General features: G+C 34.8%; 1 protein-coding gene across 1 annotated transcript in view; it reads right to left on the bottom strand.

Annotated features, from left to right (window-relative positions):
* Window positions 1-3,222: 3,222 nt before the first annotated feature.
* Window positions 3,223-15,916, bottom strand: part of LOC115451201 (activating transcription factor of chaperone) — a 28,278-nt gene continuing 15,584 nt past the window's right edge. The window contains exons 4-5 of the mRNA XM_030179443.2: window positions 14,133-14,303; window positions 3,223-4,439 (exon numbers count right to left, since the gene is read on the bottom strand). Of these exons, the coding sequence (XP_030035303.1) occupies window positions 3,688-4,439; window positions 14,133-14,303 (923 nt within the window). The 3' untranslated portion in view covers window positions 3,223-3,687. The remainder of the gene's footprint in view (window positions 4,440-14,132; window positions 14,304-15,916) is intronic.

Raw genomic sequence — 15,916 nt, 5'->3', positions numbered from 1 at the left:
CAACTGGAACTTTCTATATATTACTTATATATTGTTAAATCACCTAAGTTCCATAATTTTGGTGCTAAGGGCGGTGAGCGCAGAATTTATTACAATTTGGTGGATCCTCAGGTGTTCTTTGTAAATTAATCATGCTCAAAATGCTCAATATATGAAGACTACGTGGTAGTACCTTTACGCAGATTGAACACATTACCGACTTAACATCTAAACGATATCATGAAACAAAATAAACAATATAATATTATGACATACGCCTAAAAAAAAGCGGCAATAGCGTAGTTGAGAGTGGAACGGCCTGCAAAGACGAATGTGCGCTGGTTCAAAATTGGGTTTTGAACCTGTAGCACGCACGTTTAACTTTTCTAGATTGGTATGTGTATAGTTTTTGAAATGGTGAAGGAAACCATCGTGAATAACCTGCATACCTGAGAAGTTTTCTAGAAGAATTGTAAGTATGTTAATTGTGCTAATCTGCACTAGGGCAGCGTGGTAGACTAAGGCCTAATACCTTTCAGTAGTAGAGGCGGCCTGTGCCCTGCAGTAAGCCTACAGGGCTGATATTATATTATATATTATAATATAACTAGCTTTTGCTCGGGGCATCGCGATATTCCAGATCCCAGATGAGTCCTTCCCAGGGTCTTTAACTATTTCCATACTAAACTTCATAGAAATCTGTAGGTTTTAGTACTTTTTGAGTTTAACGCTTTCTGGCAGGCGGAAAGATGCGGCCGAGCACTTTGTTTTATATTAATTTTGTAAAAAAAATTAAGAAGAACAATACCATCGTTCCAACCTGATTGCTGCGTAACTTTAATTTTTAACGCAGCACACGCAACGGAACCTTTCAAAAAGAATAAATTTTCCCGTTTTTGCAATATTTATCATGGAGGTGTTCCACTCCTCATGCTATCGGTCATAGTGTGAAGTTATATTATAGTCTATAGCCTTCGTCGATAGATAGGGTATCCAGACTAAAAGGATTTTTCAATTCGATCCAAAAGTTCCTGAGATTAGCGCGTTCAAACAAAAAAACACTCTTCAGCTTTATACGATAATATAGATTATACGTCTATAATGAACGATAGGGTAGGTAATTATATTCTATTATCTTTAATACGTAACTACTTAAAACAATTTAAGTAGATATTACAATTAGCTAAATAAACCATAAAGGGTTCATAGTTTAATACAAGGATAATAGTCGTTTACACGTAATAAACGCCGCCTTTTACTTAAAATACAAAACAAAGTGCAAACAAAAATACTTCGTAAAAACAAATAAGAGTTCCTTAAGTGAAATATAAAACAATTTGTAGGACACAATGGCACAGAGCCGCATATCCTGGGGTTAAAGCGCCCTCAGGGGCCTCGTGCAACGTCTGTCCTCGTGGCCAAGCCCTTTCATTTAACGATAGATATGTATAGAAAAATGTTACAATCCTGACAAATATTTTGCACTAATAAAGATGACTATTGCTAAATTAGAAATTAGGTCTAAAAATAAAGTCATTTGGACCTTTCTATATATTATACCCTATTTCTGTTTTTTCTTATTTTGTTTTTCAATTAAGTAAGCGTGACGAAAAAAGGATCACACAATGGGTACACTAGTGCACCTCTGCCTACAGCTTTGACAGCAAAAACCATGAGTATGTGTATTTTTTTTTTTTTTTGGCGATAAGTATATTTAGTAAGTAGGCAACTAAATATAAATGTCGGTCATAAATCATAATACAGTAGGGAAAGGAAATAAAGCAGTTTCTGTACTCCTTATTAGGATGACCGCGAAAAGCTATTCAGGACCATACGCGTATCTAGAAGGGTCTGGGAGTCCTTTTCCACCCGGAATTACATAATGCAGGATGATGAGGCAGCCTGTTACTGCTTTAAATGGTAAAAGCAACCAAAATTATGAAAACTGCAAGTACACGATTTTTTTTAGACTAGATAAATCTCTGGGACACGGGTTCGCCGTGGAAAATAACTAACCACCCATATTACAGTTTGTGTAGTGATTAAGTAGTTCTAAAATTATCTTAAATTCCCAGTCAATGTATACCTAAGGAGACATTGCCTCTAGTATTGAATACTACCATATACTTGGCAAAGAATTAATATACTTTGTCTGGACTAAACTCTAGACCATCACCTAATTTCGTTTCATCTAAGTATAATAATATCATGTCACCTATTTAGTAGGTAAATTGCTATTTATCTCGTAACGCATACTATAATCGGAATTTAAATTAAATCCTACTGTTAATGATAATCTGAATCACTTTGCGTACTTCAAAATTGTTCTAGTATTAACCTATGTAGTTACTACCTCCCATAAACTTACTTATATTATCTACTTGTAATATACCTGTTTCAAGATTTATACGTTCAAGAGAACACTTTTTGATGTTTACTCGCGTACTGTGTGCAAATACGGGCAGAAGGCATTGTTATATAGGTTTTGTCATTGTTACTCAAGTAGCCTTTCTCCCCATTCAAGTGAGGTGGAAAGGGCCATTCATGTAAGTGCCACTGCACAGGTCTTAGGTTGAGGTAGCAATAACTATGCAGATCTATTTCCAGTGCATTTCTTAGTCATCTTTTTCCTCTTGAGATTTATATAGGAAATGAAAGTAAGTGTAAATAATAGTAATATTTATCTTAAGGATCCATGTGGCATACACACATATAAACAATTACTGTAATGTGTTCATTACCATGACAGGGAACTGTCACGGACTCTGACTCCTAGCTTTAACCGGGTGTGAACTCGCCCTTATCTCATTGTGATTGGAAAAACGATCTTTCGGCATATACCACATACTTATCTAGCCATACTTATTATTTATTTAATGAACTTCTATTGTTTTTCTTTTTAATATCAGGCTTGTAAAAAACTCGAGGTATTTTTAAATATTATTGACGTAAGGTAAGTTTTTCAATCAGTTAATTTTCAATCAACCAGATAAAGTTATCCTTGAATAAATTATTATGGCTCTACTGCATTTAATTAAAGAAGTAATTGAAAATGTAATACACAAATATCTATTTTATTTGGATTGTATTCGCTCAATTGATTAGATTTTTTAAATATATTATTTTCGCACATTAGTATAAAATATTCAGTTCATATCTTGAGGGAAAACAATTTTTATTAATAGGCAATGTAATTAATTTAATTAGTATTGTTCGTCGAGGTTTAAAAATAAAACAAATTAGTACGCCGTCGCATTCTCTATATTGTATGAAATACCAACAAAACAGGATTTTGTAAAAGATGTTCATAAAGTACATACATGATCAATAATTTTAAAACAGTTGATAATTGTGTACAATAAAAATAGTATAATATATAATATATATTTCATAACAATGAATGCGACCTATCCTCTAAATGAATGATAAAATGAAAGATGAAGTTAGGGCGCCATTATTGATGTTATTTGTATCCCTCGGCGGAAGACGTTACACACGCTGCTCGATGTGGAACCAGATCTGCTCGTTGGTAATACAAATCGAATATTATAGCCGAATTTTACATTTAGCTTACACACAAAATTAATCATCAAAATATTAATTCTAAAGAACTCCTCTTAACTTCTTAAGAACGTTATTCATTAGCGTGCTGTGCTGTCACGCTGTACGGATTGTATTCTATCGCTGGAGGCGGTGGCGCTTGTTGTTCTATTTGATAAGGCCTTTGGCCTTAAATAGGTCACGCATGAGACCCTTGATGTAGCGAATCTCACGCTGCAAGTCCGAGCACTTGTCGCCGAGTTCGGAATGACGTTGGCGTAGATTCTGCTCTTCGGTAAGGAGCACCTCGATTTCCGCTTTTTTCTTTTGGCGGTAACGAGTGGCCGCGTTCTTGTTTTGTTCCTTCTTGCGGGAGCGACGATCGTCTACGGAGCGAGAGTACGGCTTGGGCCGAGACGGTGCCGACCACTCCTCGTCAGTGGAAGACGAACGCGGCGACGACGGTGGCGACGAGCGCGGAGATGCGTTGGGACTGCACACCGACGGAGACGCTAGCTGGGTGGCACGGTTGTGGACCAGTTCGTCTACGTCCAAATCGCACTCGTAGTCAACGGGCGCCTGTTGCGGTACCAAAGCCGCATCATTCGCCCATTGATCTTGGATTGGAACCAGCTGGAGCGCGGGGCATAGTGAAGCGCTCTGGGCTTGTTGCGCGTAACTCAAAAGAAGCTGAGTGGCAGGGCCGGGCGGGCTCTGCGGTGGCGTCAGGTGCGTCAATTCCACTACGCCATACACGGTCTCGAATTCGCGCAATAGTTCTTCCGTAGGCTGGGGTGCAGTGTAGCCGGTCTGAGGCGCGATGAGTGGCGCAGGAGGCTCCACACGCTCCGGAACTTGCGAGATATTTTCAAAAATTGGGAGGTCCACCTTCTCTTCCAGCCAGTTGGAAAAAATATTCTCTGCGAAGAAAACATAACACAATTGAATATAATATTTATTTAACAAAATCTCAACAGATACCAGAAAATTTAACAATGGCTATTTGATGTTATTAAATCCAACTAATTAAAAGTAAAATTGAATAGGTAGTATAGTTATAACTTGTAATGCGTAAGCCTTCAGATTTGCATTGTGCAAATGACGCAAATGCCAGTAAGCACTCCTCCCTGAACTAAATAAACAGTGTCATGTTGCACGCAGAGCGGCGCCCGCGCAAGCTGGCCCATTGTTCTTGTATCTATTTGACTTGGCTTATCAAACTTTAGTTACAATTACAAAGTACGAGTAGGCCTAAAGAATGACATAACTACTACTAACTCGGCGCAAAGTCAAGTGTTAGATTTAAAGTGTACCAAAGACTCTCAAATCAGTATAAAAATGGATCAACATCTCTAATAAATTATGGAAAATGCCTTTTCCGTTCCCCAATCAATCAGTCAAAAGAATAATACTTCCAAATAGTATTATAATAAGTACTACAATTACGCCTTCATTTACGAAAATGACAGAATCGGTTATAACTATTTTACGACTAACATGATTTTTGTAGATAAGTAACATGTTTGTTCGATAAACTCATCGTCACGTCACGGGGCTGTAATTTAAATATATGACTGCAGGTTAAATATCGCGCCTACTGGGGATATGGGTATGGTAGTATGTTTTAATAAGATGTTATTGGAGTGTGTGCAAATAGTCGACGACAAATATCCATCACGTAGAACGGTCGACTGCAGCACCCTGACCCCAGATAACTTCCACAATCTGAGTTCGGTGCCACCGCGCCCTCGATAGCAAATCAGTAGATACACAATATAACACGACACTAAGACGCATTAATGATCAAATAACATCACAGACATAAAAGTCATTGACTTTGTGCTACCATCGAGATCGTTCTAAGCGAAAGTTTTAACTTATTATGATTTCTTACTATTAAATCTCGATCATAATATGTGTATCTATTATCTATGTATATCACGCTTTGTTGAAGGTTAATGGATATAAAATGAATGACTTATGCTCTATATTAATATTTATCATATTAAATACCCCGTTCCGCGTGTTAGAGGACAGTATATTTCCATTAGCTGCAATGTTTGTAAGACAATTAGATATAAGCAGATATTATAATTTAAGGATACGTTTTCAACTTGTTTGCAAACAAATTAACAAATCAACCAATCAGTTGAGCCCACATGGCCAACTTGAAATGCATATATAGCTTATTATTTATGTTTTAGTGTTAGGAAAAAAATGTAACTGGTTTAAAATACAATAATGTGGGTCAATAACTCGGATACGAAGCTTAAATATTAGGCAGGCTCCAGACGGGTGGAATTAAGTAGTGAATCAGGTTTTTAAAATCGCTCAATTTGCTTCTAAATTGATTTTATACTTAAAGATAAAGCCATAGAAACGTCAGTCGCTTAATACTACAAAAACCATATTATTTTTCGTCATGTAGCCTAAACCGCAATAAAGTATGTGATTAACATGGAAAACATACTCATCTGCCTTTAGCGTAACAAAAATTTCATGAACTTACAATTTGTTACGTAGGTATATAAAATGTTTATAAATACTAATTAGAACTCGTTTTAATAAATCGAATAAACCCAAGTAAGCAATAACGAAAGGAAAAGAAATCAAGGTGACGAAAGTAAAAATATTTGTCACGCATACAATACGTGCTGCGATAACTATTTACCCTCCATTCGAAAATACATTGGTAGGTCATTATTATCTGTATCAATATGTAGGAATGGAAACAAGTAGTCAATAAGGCGCTTTAATTATTGGGCGCGCAGCGAGCGAGGCCGCCTTGTGCGCCAACCAGTTTGTGAGCATAGCGGTACAAACCACGAGTGACCGACTCCTGTTTTCGAACATATTAAACAAACATCTAACATGTTTACCACGTTCATATGATCTATATTTTTGTTCGAGATTGATGAGGATATTGATTTATGGGTGGCTATTTCGATTAATTTTATTATATAACCGATATGAATGTATAGTTGTACGCTAATATCTTATCAATTACATCCCTAGCGTGTCGGGCCATGCCGAGGCACATTATTGCGCACCATGACGCGAATTCCATCCAAAGTCATTGCAATATTCTGTAATGCATCAACTCTATGTTATTAATTATTCTGCTCGTAAAGTGTAATATACATGTTAATAAACATTATTCTGTACTACTTATTATTCTGAAATGTGGTTTTATAAACTATATTATATATAGTGTTGGTTTTGTTTAATTACGAACTGTTTGTCACACATATTTATACATATTATACATGCAAATATTATATCGAGATAATATGTCGATACAAATAAATTAGTTGCGCAGTTGAAACGAAACGAATCGTCAATGAACCAGATAGCCAATTGAGACTATAGCTCCGGGACAAATGACGTGTTAAGAAAGCGAATTGTGTTTGATTGTCGAAGCGGCATTGGATGAGGTTACCAAATGTATAGATAAAACAAAACAAGCATATTTGAACCTTGAGACAGTACGCTAAAGCCTTTCAATGCACAAATCAATCATTACCCATAGGGACACCGATGTGGTTACTAAATTGAGCAGCACATACCAAGATACATATCCGCTAAAGCCATCACGAAGTCCAATATTCTAGAAACAGCACGTATTCAACAGTCTTTCAATACTCTTACAGCTACGATATAGTCCTTAATATATAGTTTGCTATGATTATATGGGCAGTGATATGCTAAGAACTGGATTCTCCGTGGTGAGAGCTATGGTCGTCGTTAATGGTTCAGGGTGGCCTGGTGGCCTAACGTCTCTTGACGAGTTTCTGTGAGTTGAAAACTATCTCTTTGTTCCAGATGCAGCGATAGTGGCACTTCATTCTAACGGCGTCCAGGTGACGCATCGACGGCGGCAGACATAGGTTTTGAGGAGAGCGCGAACGCTCGTAACGTTCTTTTCGAATCGAATTTATTGTCACGGGTTATAAAGCAAAAAACGGTCACCAACAGACACGACGCGGCGTAAATCGGTACTGAGAGCGCGCGCACGCGCCGACACGCCGTCGCAACCGTACCTCCGTGCCTTTCCCCCCTACCACACTGGCTATAAATATACTACCATACTAACTACATTGCAACAATCACTTTTGCAACGTGCCACCGTGTAACAATGGTGAAAAGTTAAGCACGCATGAGAGCCACATGTGCATTTACCACATATCAACTTGTAAATGTACAACATCTCACTAGCCGATTGGAATATCATGTTTTTCCCCCTTTACATAGTAATTTTTCCTTATGTTTTTTCCTTAAATGTATAGTCTCTAGAAATCGAATCAATCTTTTAACCTTATCGTTAACAATAATATTTAAAATAATATACCAAAGATCCATAACATGACACACATTTAATGTCGTTACTGCAGAATAAATTTGATTACGCGATAGAAACTGTAAACTCTCTATTGCTTTTATGTGTTCAGTCGAAAGATTTAAATTAATATTTTTTATTGAAATGTAAAGGTGTATAAAATAAACTAAACGTATATAATTTCATGATAAGGGCACGCAAATCTTATTTAGGAGTAATGACTGTATCGATAGATGTTTGATATACTTAATAATATAATATTTTATATTTATTGATCTTACTAATTATAATATAAATATGGAACCTTTTAAAGATATTTGGGTGCTTAAATACTTGGATGTTTATTCAGCAACCACACATAAACCAATAAAGAGATTTGAATAAAATTTAAGCGAACTGATAGATGATTTTTTTTTATTTGGAGAAAATGTTTCCTTTTGGGCTGCGACGCCAACAATACCTAGTGTTTTAAACCGCCTTTTTTTATTTGAATTGCAAAGTAACGAGCATTATTTATAGACATTGATAATGCATATAACAATGTGGATGTGTTGACTCTCATGACTATTTTGGATCGGTCTGGGGTTGGACATAAATTATGTAGATATTTATGGGAATTTTTAAAGGAACGATATTTGAAGATAAATATTAATTCCTCGTTTATTGCTAGAAGTACCGGTCGAGGATTAGCCCAAGGGGATCCTTTGTCGCCGTTACTTTTAATGTTGTAACAATGGATATTAGCAAACAAATAAATATTGTGACTGTCTCACAGTATGCTGATGATTTTGTACTGTATACCACAAACCAATATGTTTCCGACTCTGTAAGAATATTGCAAACAGCCTTAAACAACTTTGTATATTTGTTACATGATATAGGTCTAGATATTTCTCCAACTAAAAGCAAGGTGTGTATCTTTCAGAAGGGGTATAAAAAATATTCTTTTCAAGTTAAAGTTGATGGTTTTGATGTTCAGTTATCCCCGTACGTTAAATATTTAGGTGTATGGCTGGATTGCTCTTTGAGATGGTCCAAACACATTAATGAAATTTCTGAAAAAGCGTCTAAATACTTAAATCTTTTAAAAATTTTAGCAGGATCGGGTTGGGGAGTTCATCCCAAACATCTTAGATATATATACATGGCTATGGTTCGGAGTCGATTAGATTATGCAAGCTTTTTATTCGATGATAGTGCACAGTGTCATACTAGTAAATTGGATAAAATTCAAAATGCGGCCATGAGAATCATTGGAAGCTTTTTGAAAACAACGCCAATACACGTGATGGAGAGTGAGCTATGCCTCCAACCTCTCACTATTAGGAGACGTTATCTAGGTGGAAAATATTTGTTTAAATGCAAATCTTTGCATTTCAATAGTAATATTTTATCATCAGTAGAGGATGGATGTCGTGGCAGTCATACTTGGAATAGGAAAAAGGAACCGTTATTATGGATATTACAAAAGCTTTTTAGGAATGTTCGAGTAAATTGCAGTGCTTTATTAGATATGTTCGCGATGAAATATTGGGTTAGTTATATTGACTCATCTGACTTCATAATTTCTTATGTTGACGGAATTGAACTAGCTAAAAATCAGTACAACACAGAATATTTAAAACAAACTTGCCTTCAGTATATTGACGAGAGATATTCCAATTATTATAAGATTTTTTACAGATGGATCTAAATTTCAGGCGAATATTGGTGCGTCTTTCTTTGACCCACAAACAAATTCTAGGGTACGTTTTAAAATTCATTCGGATATTTCTATTATGTCAGCCGAGCTCGTAGCTATTTTAGAAGCTTGTTCTTACGCAGAGTCAATCTTATATAATAATATTGTAATCATCACCGACTCAAAAGCGCTTTACAACATTTGGCTCGGTGTACGACTACCATTCGTGGCGCTTCTTTAGCCTATAAGATTTTAAACCAAATTATTTCGTTGAGACCTAAGACGATTAAGCTACAATGGGTTCCTGCTCATATACGTCTTTGTGGTAATGACACCGCAGATTTATTAGCTAAAGAAGCGACGACGGAGGGTATATTTTTAAATCCTGCACCACATTTCACGGAATTGTTAACACAAGTAAAGCGTCACTGTATCCAACTGTGGAATGAGTTTTTTGATAAACGTTCCCAAGAAAAAGGCATATGGTACCGCACGATTCAACCTGCGCCGTTACAATCTCCAAGGATTACTGATTGTGCTTTGAGCAGACAAGAGCTAGTGGCAGTAATGAGGCTCCGCTCTGGGCATATTCCGACAAATATGTTTAAGCATCTTATGCGGGCGTCAAACTCCCCAAACTGCTCTGACTGTGGAGTAAGAGATGACGTAATTCATGTTTTGTCGGAGTGTGTGCGGAGTGGGCCTCATACTTTGAGCTTTAATGTGGGCAGCATAAATAGCTTTTTGTCCATGCCTCTATCGGAAGGGGCAAAGGGTTTATTAAAAAAATATTTTGATTTTATAAAAGTTTAGTAGGCATGGGTAAAAGTGGACGTACGGAGCGACATAGTCGTGAAATAACGACCAAGCTCTTTAAATAAAGATTAAAAAAAAAAAAAAAAAAAAAAAAAAAGTAACGAGCAATTAAATAAAAAACATCGTACAAATATTTTACCGCTGACAAGTAGTTTTAAATATCACACATATTTAACTACTTATTTGTTTAATGACATGCAAATATTTAATTAAATTGGTTAATCAACACCTACGTTAATTAAGATAAAATGCTAACGAATCACGCCGCTCTGCGATGCCGTCCCGCGATTTGGGGTGTGGCGATGACTGTTGCAGATGTGCTCTCTTCACTACAAATCATCTTATCTAAATTGGGTCAATATTCTAACCGTTATTGTCTTTTCAGTTTGATAACTACAGGAAATGTCTCGTAGATTGTTTATGGAATTACAAAGCGGAATTTTTTTTGAAGGTCCGCTGGCATTTTCTTGTTTTTACCGGTATAGCATTGTACACATAGATTCCGTAGGCGGAGAACTCACTGATTAATTCAAATTAATTTGATAGGTTTTATTTAGAATCATTTGTTTATATTAAAATTAGGTCATATTATCACACAAAACTTGGGCAATATCTGGCGTGTACAATATTTGAAACTGAGAAGGCAGAATTAAATTGCAGTTAAATTGGTTAGTTAAGTTCGTCACGGTCAGACGGATCGACGACCTGTCTAACACAAGGACGTCAATTTTATTGTAATATTTTGATAAAATATTGTTATATAATTTTGTTGTCTATTTCGGCCGTTTAGAGCAGGCTTGTGTAAACATTGTTGTGTACTTGTTTAAAGGACATTGCAGAGTTGAAAATTTATGAAGATGAAGAACGCAGAGTCAATGCTATCCAATGCTTTGTAATTTAATGTACTAGTCGGTGTAGATATTGTTTATAAGAATTAGGCAATTGTGATGCTTTCCGTCGAAGATTATGAAGTATGTACTAATCTTGTTCTTTATTCCCACAAAAAAAAAATCGCCCAGCGACCAGATGGCCTTATGAAATATTTATGTCACGTTTGGGGAACAATAGGTTTTATCTTGTATTTACACAATATTTTTTTCCATATAGCTACGTAATGTTTCAATAGCAGTAATTTGAGCGTGACATATCATATTTAGTTCCGAGCGCAAAAGTTATTATATAAACAATGACTTGCTGTTCCTGCAAGAAGTGCACAAAATCGACCGATACTTAAGCTGAGTTGAACACTAGATAATTGGAACTAAACATCATAAAAGTTTACAACTGAACTGTGAAATATGTAATGAATGAAAAAAGTAGTGCCGGTCTAATGATCAGCATAATACACTTTATCTTGGATGTTATGAAATATAAATAGCTAAAAAAAGGCCCAACCTATCTTCTAAGACACCTAGTTAACCGACATTTAATACTGAGCTGATGATAGCAAGAATAATAGCTAATAAATATTATAAATATATATAAAAATTAAGAGCTCCTAAGAATTAGGTTTTAGACTTCATTTCAATTTATTTTTTTATTGCTTTGAATGACGAGACTAGCTTACCATTCGCCTGATGGTAAGCGATACGACCGCCCGTAAACAGTAGAAACACCATCCAACACCGTGAGATACAAAGTATTGTTTGGTATTCCACTGCGCTCGCCATGCTGAGATACTTATGAAATATTAAGTCTAATTATTTTTTTATGAAAGTATTAAAAAAATATATTTAACTATTTTCGACACTCGAAACAACTTGATTTTTATTTACTGTATTTACCGTTCTAAATATTTTATTAATAAAGACTATTTCAAACCAATATTGTCTTTTAACTACTACAAATAAGAAAGGTACAGCTGGTTTATTGTTTTCAAATTATAGGTGTCTTAATAAAGTGTAAGTGTTAAATTATAAATATAGATGATATTTAATATTGTGACTCATTAGAAACGAATTACATAACGTAATTAATATTATGTCCATTATCCAATTCTTAGTTTTACGCCTCAAAATTACATTATAAGGTTGTGCAATATTTTGATGGTTACATCTTTTACTTATCATAATGAGATCCGGTAGTAAATTAACTTAATTAGTTATAACACAATCAATAATCATTTTATTTTTAATATTAAGATTACAGAAAACTATACAAAAAAGTAAACACGCGTCACGTAATGATTGAATGACACATGGTTAAATTTGATAATTTATAAAAAAAATCGCATGATAGTTTTGTTATATTTTTTTAAAGTGTCAAAAAATTACTAAAATTTACCATAGTATGTAGAAGTTAGCTTGCCGCCTAAAATTGTAGAGGGTTTTAACTACGTCAAAATGTATAAAGTATTTTGTACCATTAATCATTATAAGATATGACATGTCGGAATTGTGATTCACAGTTTGACATGCAAAAACAAATCCATAATAGGCAAGCATTACTAATATGATCCAAAAATACTTCATTTATAAAGCCTACATGTTCCTTTATCGGTCAATAAGTTTTAAAAATAAAATATTATTTGTTGATCACAAATCATTCCATCAATCAATATTTTGAAAATAAGGCCAAATCAATGCAAATGGAGAGGTATAATACTACAGAAACGGAGGAAATGCGATTAGGAATTTGCTAATTTGAAAATTAAATACGAGCAATATCGACATTCAAAAATATTAATGTAGTCGTCGTAAATGGGGGTCCTGTACAATTTCTAGGATATAAAATGAAACGTACATAGAACAGGCGTATCTTGGAGCTGCAAATCGGCAATGGCGGCATTTAGTACTGTACAAATGGGACAATATATTTCCTATAGTATCCGATACTTATGAGAAACCAGTCTGTCTCCATCATAATCATCATCATCAGCCACATGAAGTCCTCTGCTGAACATTGAACATAGGCCTCCCCTTAACATTTTGAGATGGACCTGTGTCAAAAGCTGCCAACATCCAGGTTGCTATCTATCTATCGCTATATCGAACGCAAATTATAATCTAGGTGGATCACGTAAATTTCGACTTACTGATTTGATTAACCAATTTAGGGGTTTACTCCACCAATGAGGTGATATTTTAATAAACCGCTTTCCTTATTTTCAATAGTTTAGAAGTGGAAATCGCATAATAACATATTTATTTCAAGTCTATAAAATATAAACATACGGGAAATACGTGATTAACAGCAGAACATAATAATAATAATGTAATTTAATTTACTTTGCATGCCCTGGCGACGATGGTTAAAGAAATTTACTGAACCCTATATTACTGTATGCTGACTGAACCAATCTTAGTTTTACTTCATGGTGTTGAGGGTTTAGAAAAACTCCTAAAATAAGTATTCGATACTAATTGGAAATAAAAATTATAAGGTAAAAGTTCTTTTCTTGGGGCTGGCATCGCTTTGGTGCTAGTCAACTATGCTAGAACTATCGTCCTGTCGGGCGAAGAGCGCGTGGCACTTTTCTGAGTCCTCTCAACCCCATCGCCGTTAGCAATGTTAATATCCCGCATTAGACGTGCTTAGCAAGTAAGCCTTCAATAAATACAAGATACTTCATAAAATGTATTTTTTTAACCCTAGAATGCAGATTTTCTATCCGATATAAGTTATTATTAGTATGAAATACAATGACAGTTTTAACGAGAAAATCTGTCAAACAAATGTACGCTAATTTCTTCAATCAAGTCGTAATTTATTTTATGAATAACTCTTAAATGACTTTTGAAAAATCAGCCCTTAATTTAAAAATGTGTTTTTGCAAGATACCTTGTTTGCGTTGGTTTTCTAGCTGCTGCAGAAGATCGTTGGCGAGGTCCGCGCGGCTGGGCTTGACCTCCGGCGGCGACGGCGGGTACAAGCTGGCGGACAGCTCGTCCTGCAGCGGCGACTGGGTGTACTCGATCTTCGGTGCAGCGCTTGGTAGGGTCTTGAGCAGATCTGTGGATTGTTATCAGATTTAGACGCATGAATTTATTGATTTTGGTAAAAAAAAATGTATCCCAGAATGAAAGATCTTGCCGCTGGCTTGATGTTTAGTAGTTTTGAAATTTAATTGATATTTTAATTAAATTAATATAAAAGCAGCACGAAAATATCAAAATAGATATTATTTTCTACTCCTAGAATAATTAGTAATAAAAACTATACTAATATAATTGATATTACTACTGTTCAACCGTGCCAACGCGGCGAATAAAACTAAAAAACAAAAAATTGGTTGTAAGGATGCTTATTGTCCAGGATTAACTCGTTAGACTTTTTTGTTTCCCGAATAACTGCAGTTTTTTCAAGTATTACCTATGAAGTAAGATAAAAATCCATTAAATAATGCTCACTTTGTAATAGAGAAAGCTGGAAATCTCTACACAGGTCACACATTCCGTTATTTTTATAACAACACATTTTCACAAATATAATATTGTAGCAGACGCAATATAAAAAAATATTAATTTAACAAAATTTAATATTTAATTAGCGCAATAAGCGATGTATCAAAGAAGCTTCAAGGTAAGGAGCTTAGATAAGTAGTGGACAAAATACAGCGAGAGGAGTGAAGACGTCAATATATATATGAACGATATCTGTCACACGATATTACGTCAAAGAAACGCCCAGATGTCGTGGTGCTTTAAATCTTAAGAGATAATGTCACAATTACTTCTCTTAAATAAAAACATCCTTACTTGTTATTATTATAAACTGGACATATTCTGATATACAAAATTTGTTACTGAGGAAAATTAACTAGCAACTTCGTCCATTATCTTATATCTAGCCTACACATTGCAGTTAAAGAAAGATGACTAAATATATCAATTTCCATAAAATATGCACACAACAATCTATTAAAAAAGGAAAGCAAATTTATTTATTGTCAACCATAAAATCGTCACTTTATTCTTAAAACCTGTAATATATTAATAATTGTCAATTTTGTTTGGTTCTTTTAAAGGAGATGCACAGAAGACCAGGGGTGAGGGAGTCATCTGCCTCGGCCAATTCAACAGTTCATACTTTTGTATGCACTTGTGGTTCACTCAATGGGATTACCTATATAAAAAAATCCGCTTTACCTCCTTCTGGGTCAAAATTTGAAATAGTTCTATTAATAGTCAGGATAGCTTTACCGATATTTTCAACAGTTATAGTTGTTGGTAACCAATAATATATTGGTGTTAGAAATAAGAATTAAATTTCATCATTAATAATCTTTCTGATCTAAAAGAATTTGAGCTTGTGTTATTATTAAATTATTGTTTTTTAAAACGGAAACTTTTATTTGAAATTTTCTATGTCTTACGTGACTTTACGAGTAATTTACGAGTCTTAGGTTCAAAACTTGCATTACTTATGATATATATGCCATTCCTCATTTATATTATATAATAACATAAATAAAAAGACGTGAGCAACTTATCTTTTACAAAATAACCAAAATTATAAGAACGTGATACGAAAATTTAAAAGTATAAAAAATGGTCTCGATTATTCAAATTATGATAGTAACATAGGTAATATAGTTCTGCAGCGATATCTCAACAAACAAGATG

Source organism: Manduca sexta, chromosome 15, assembly GCF_014839805.1.
Source record: "Manduca sexta isolate Smith_Timp_Sample1 chromosome 15, JHU_Msex_v1.0, whole genome shotgun sequence".
Taxonomy (NCBI): Eukaryota; Metazoa; Arthropoda; class Insecta; order Lepidoptera; family Sphingidae; genus Manduca; species Manduca sexta.
Note: the sequence above shows the minus strand (reverse complement) of the source record. Positions and strands in the feature narration are given on the sequence as shown.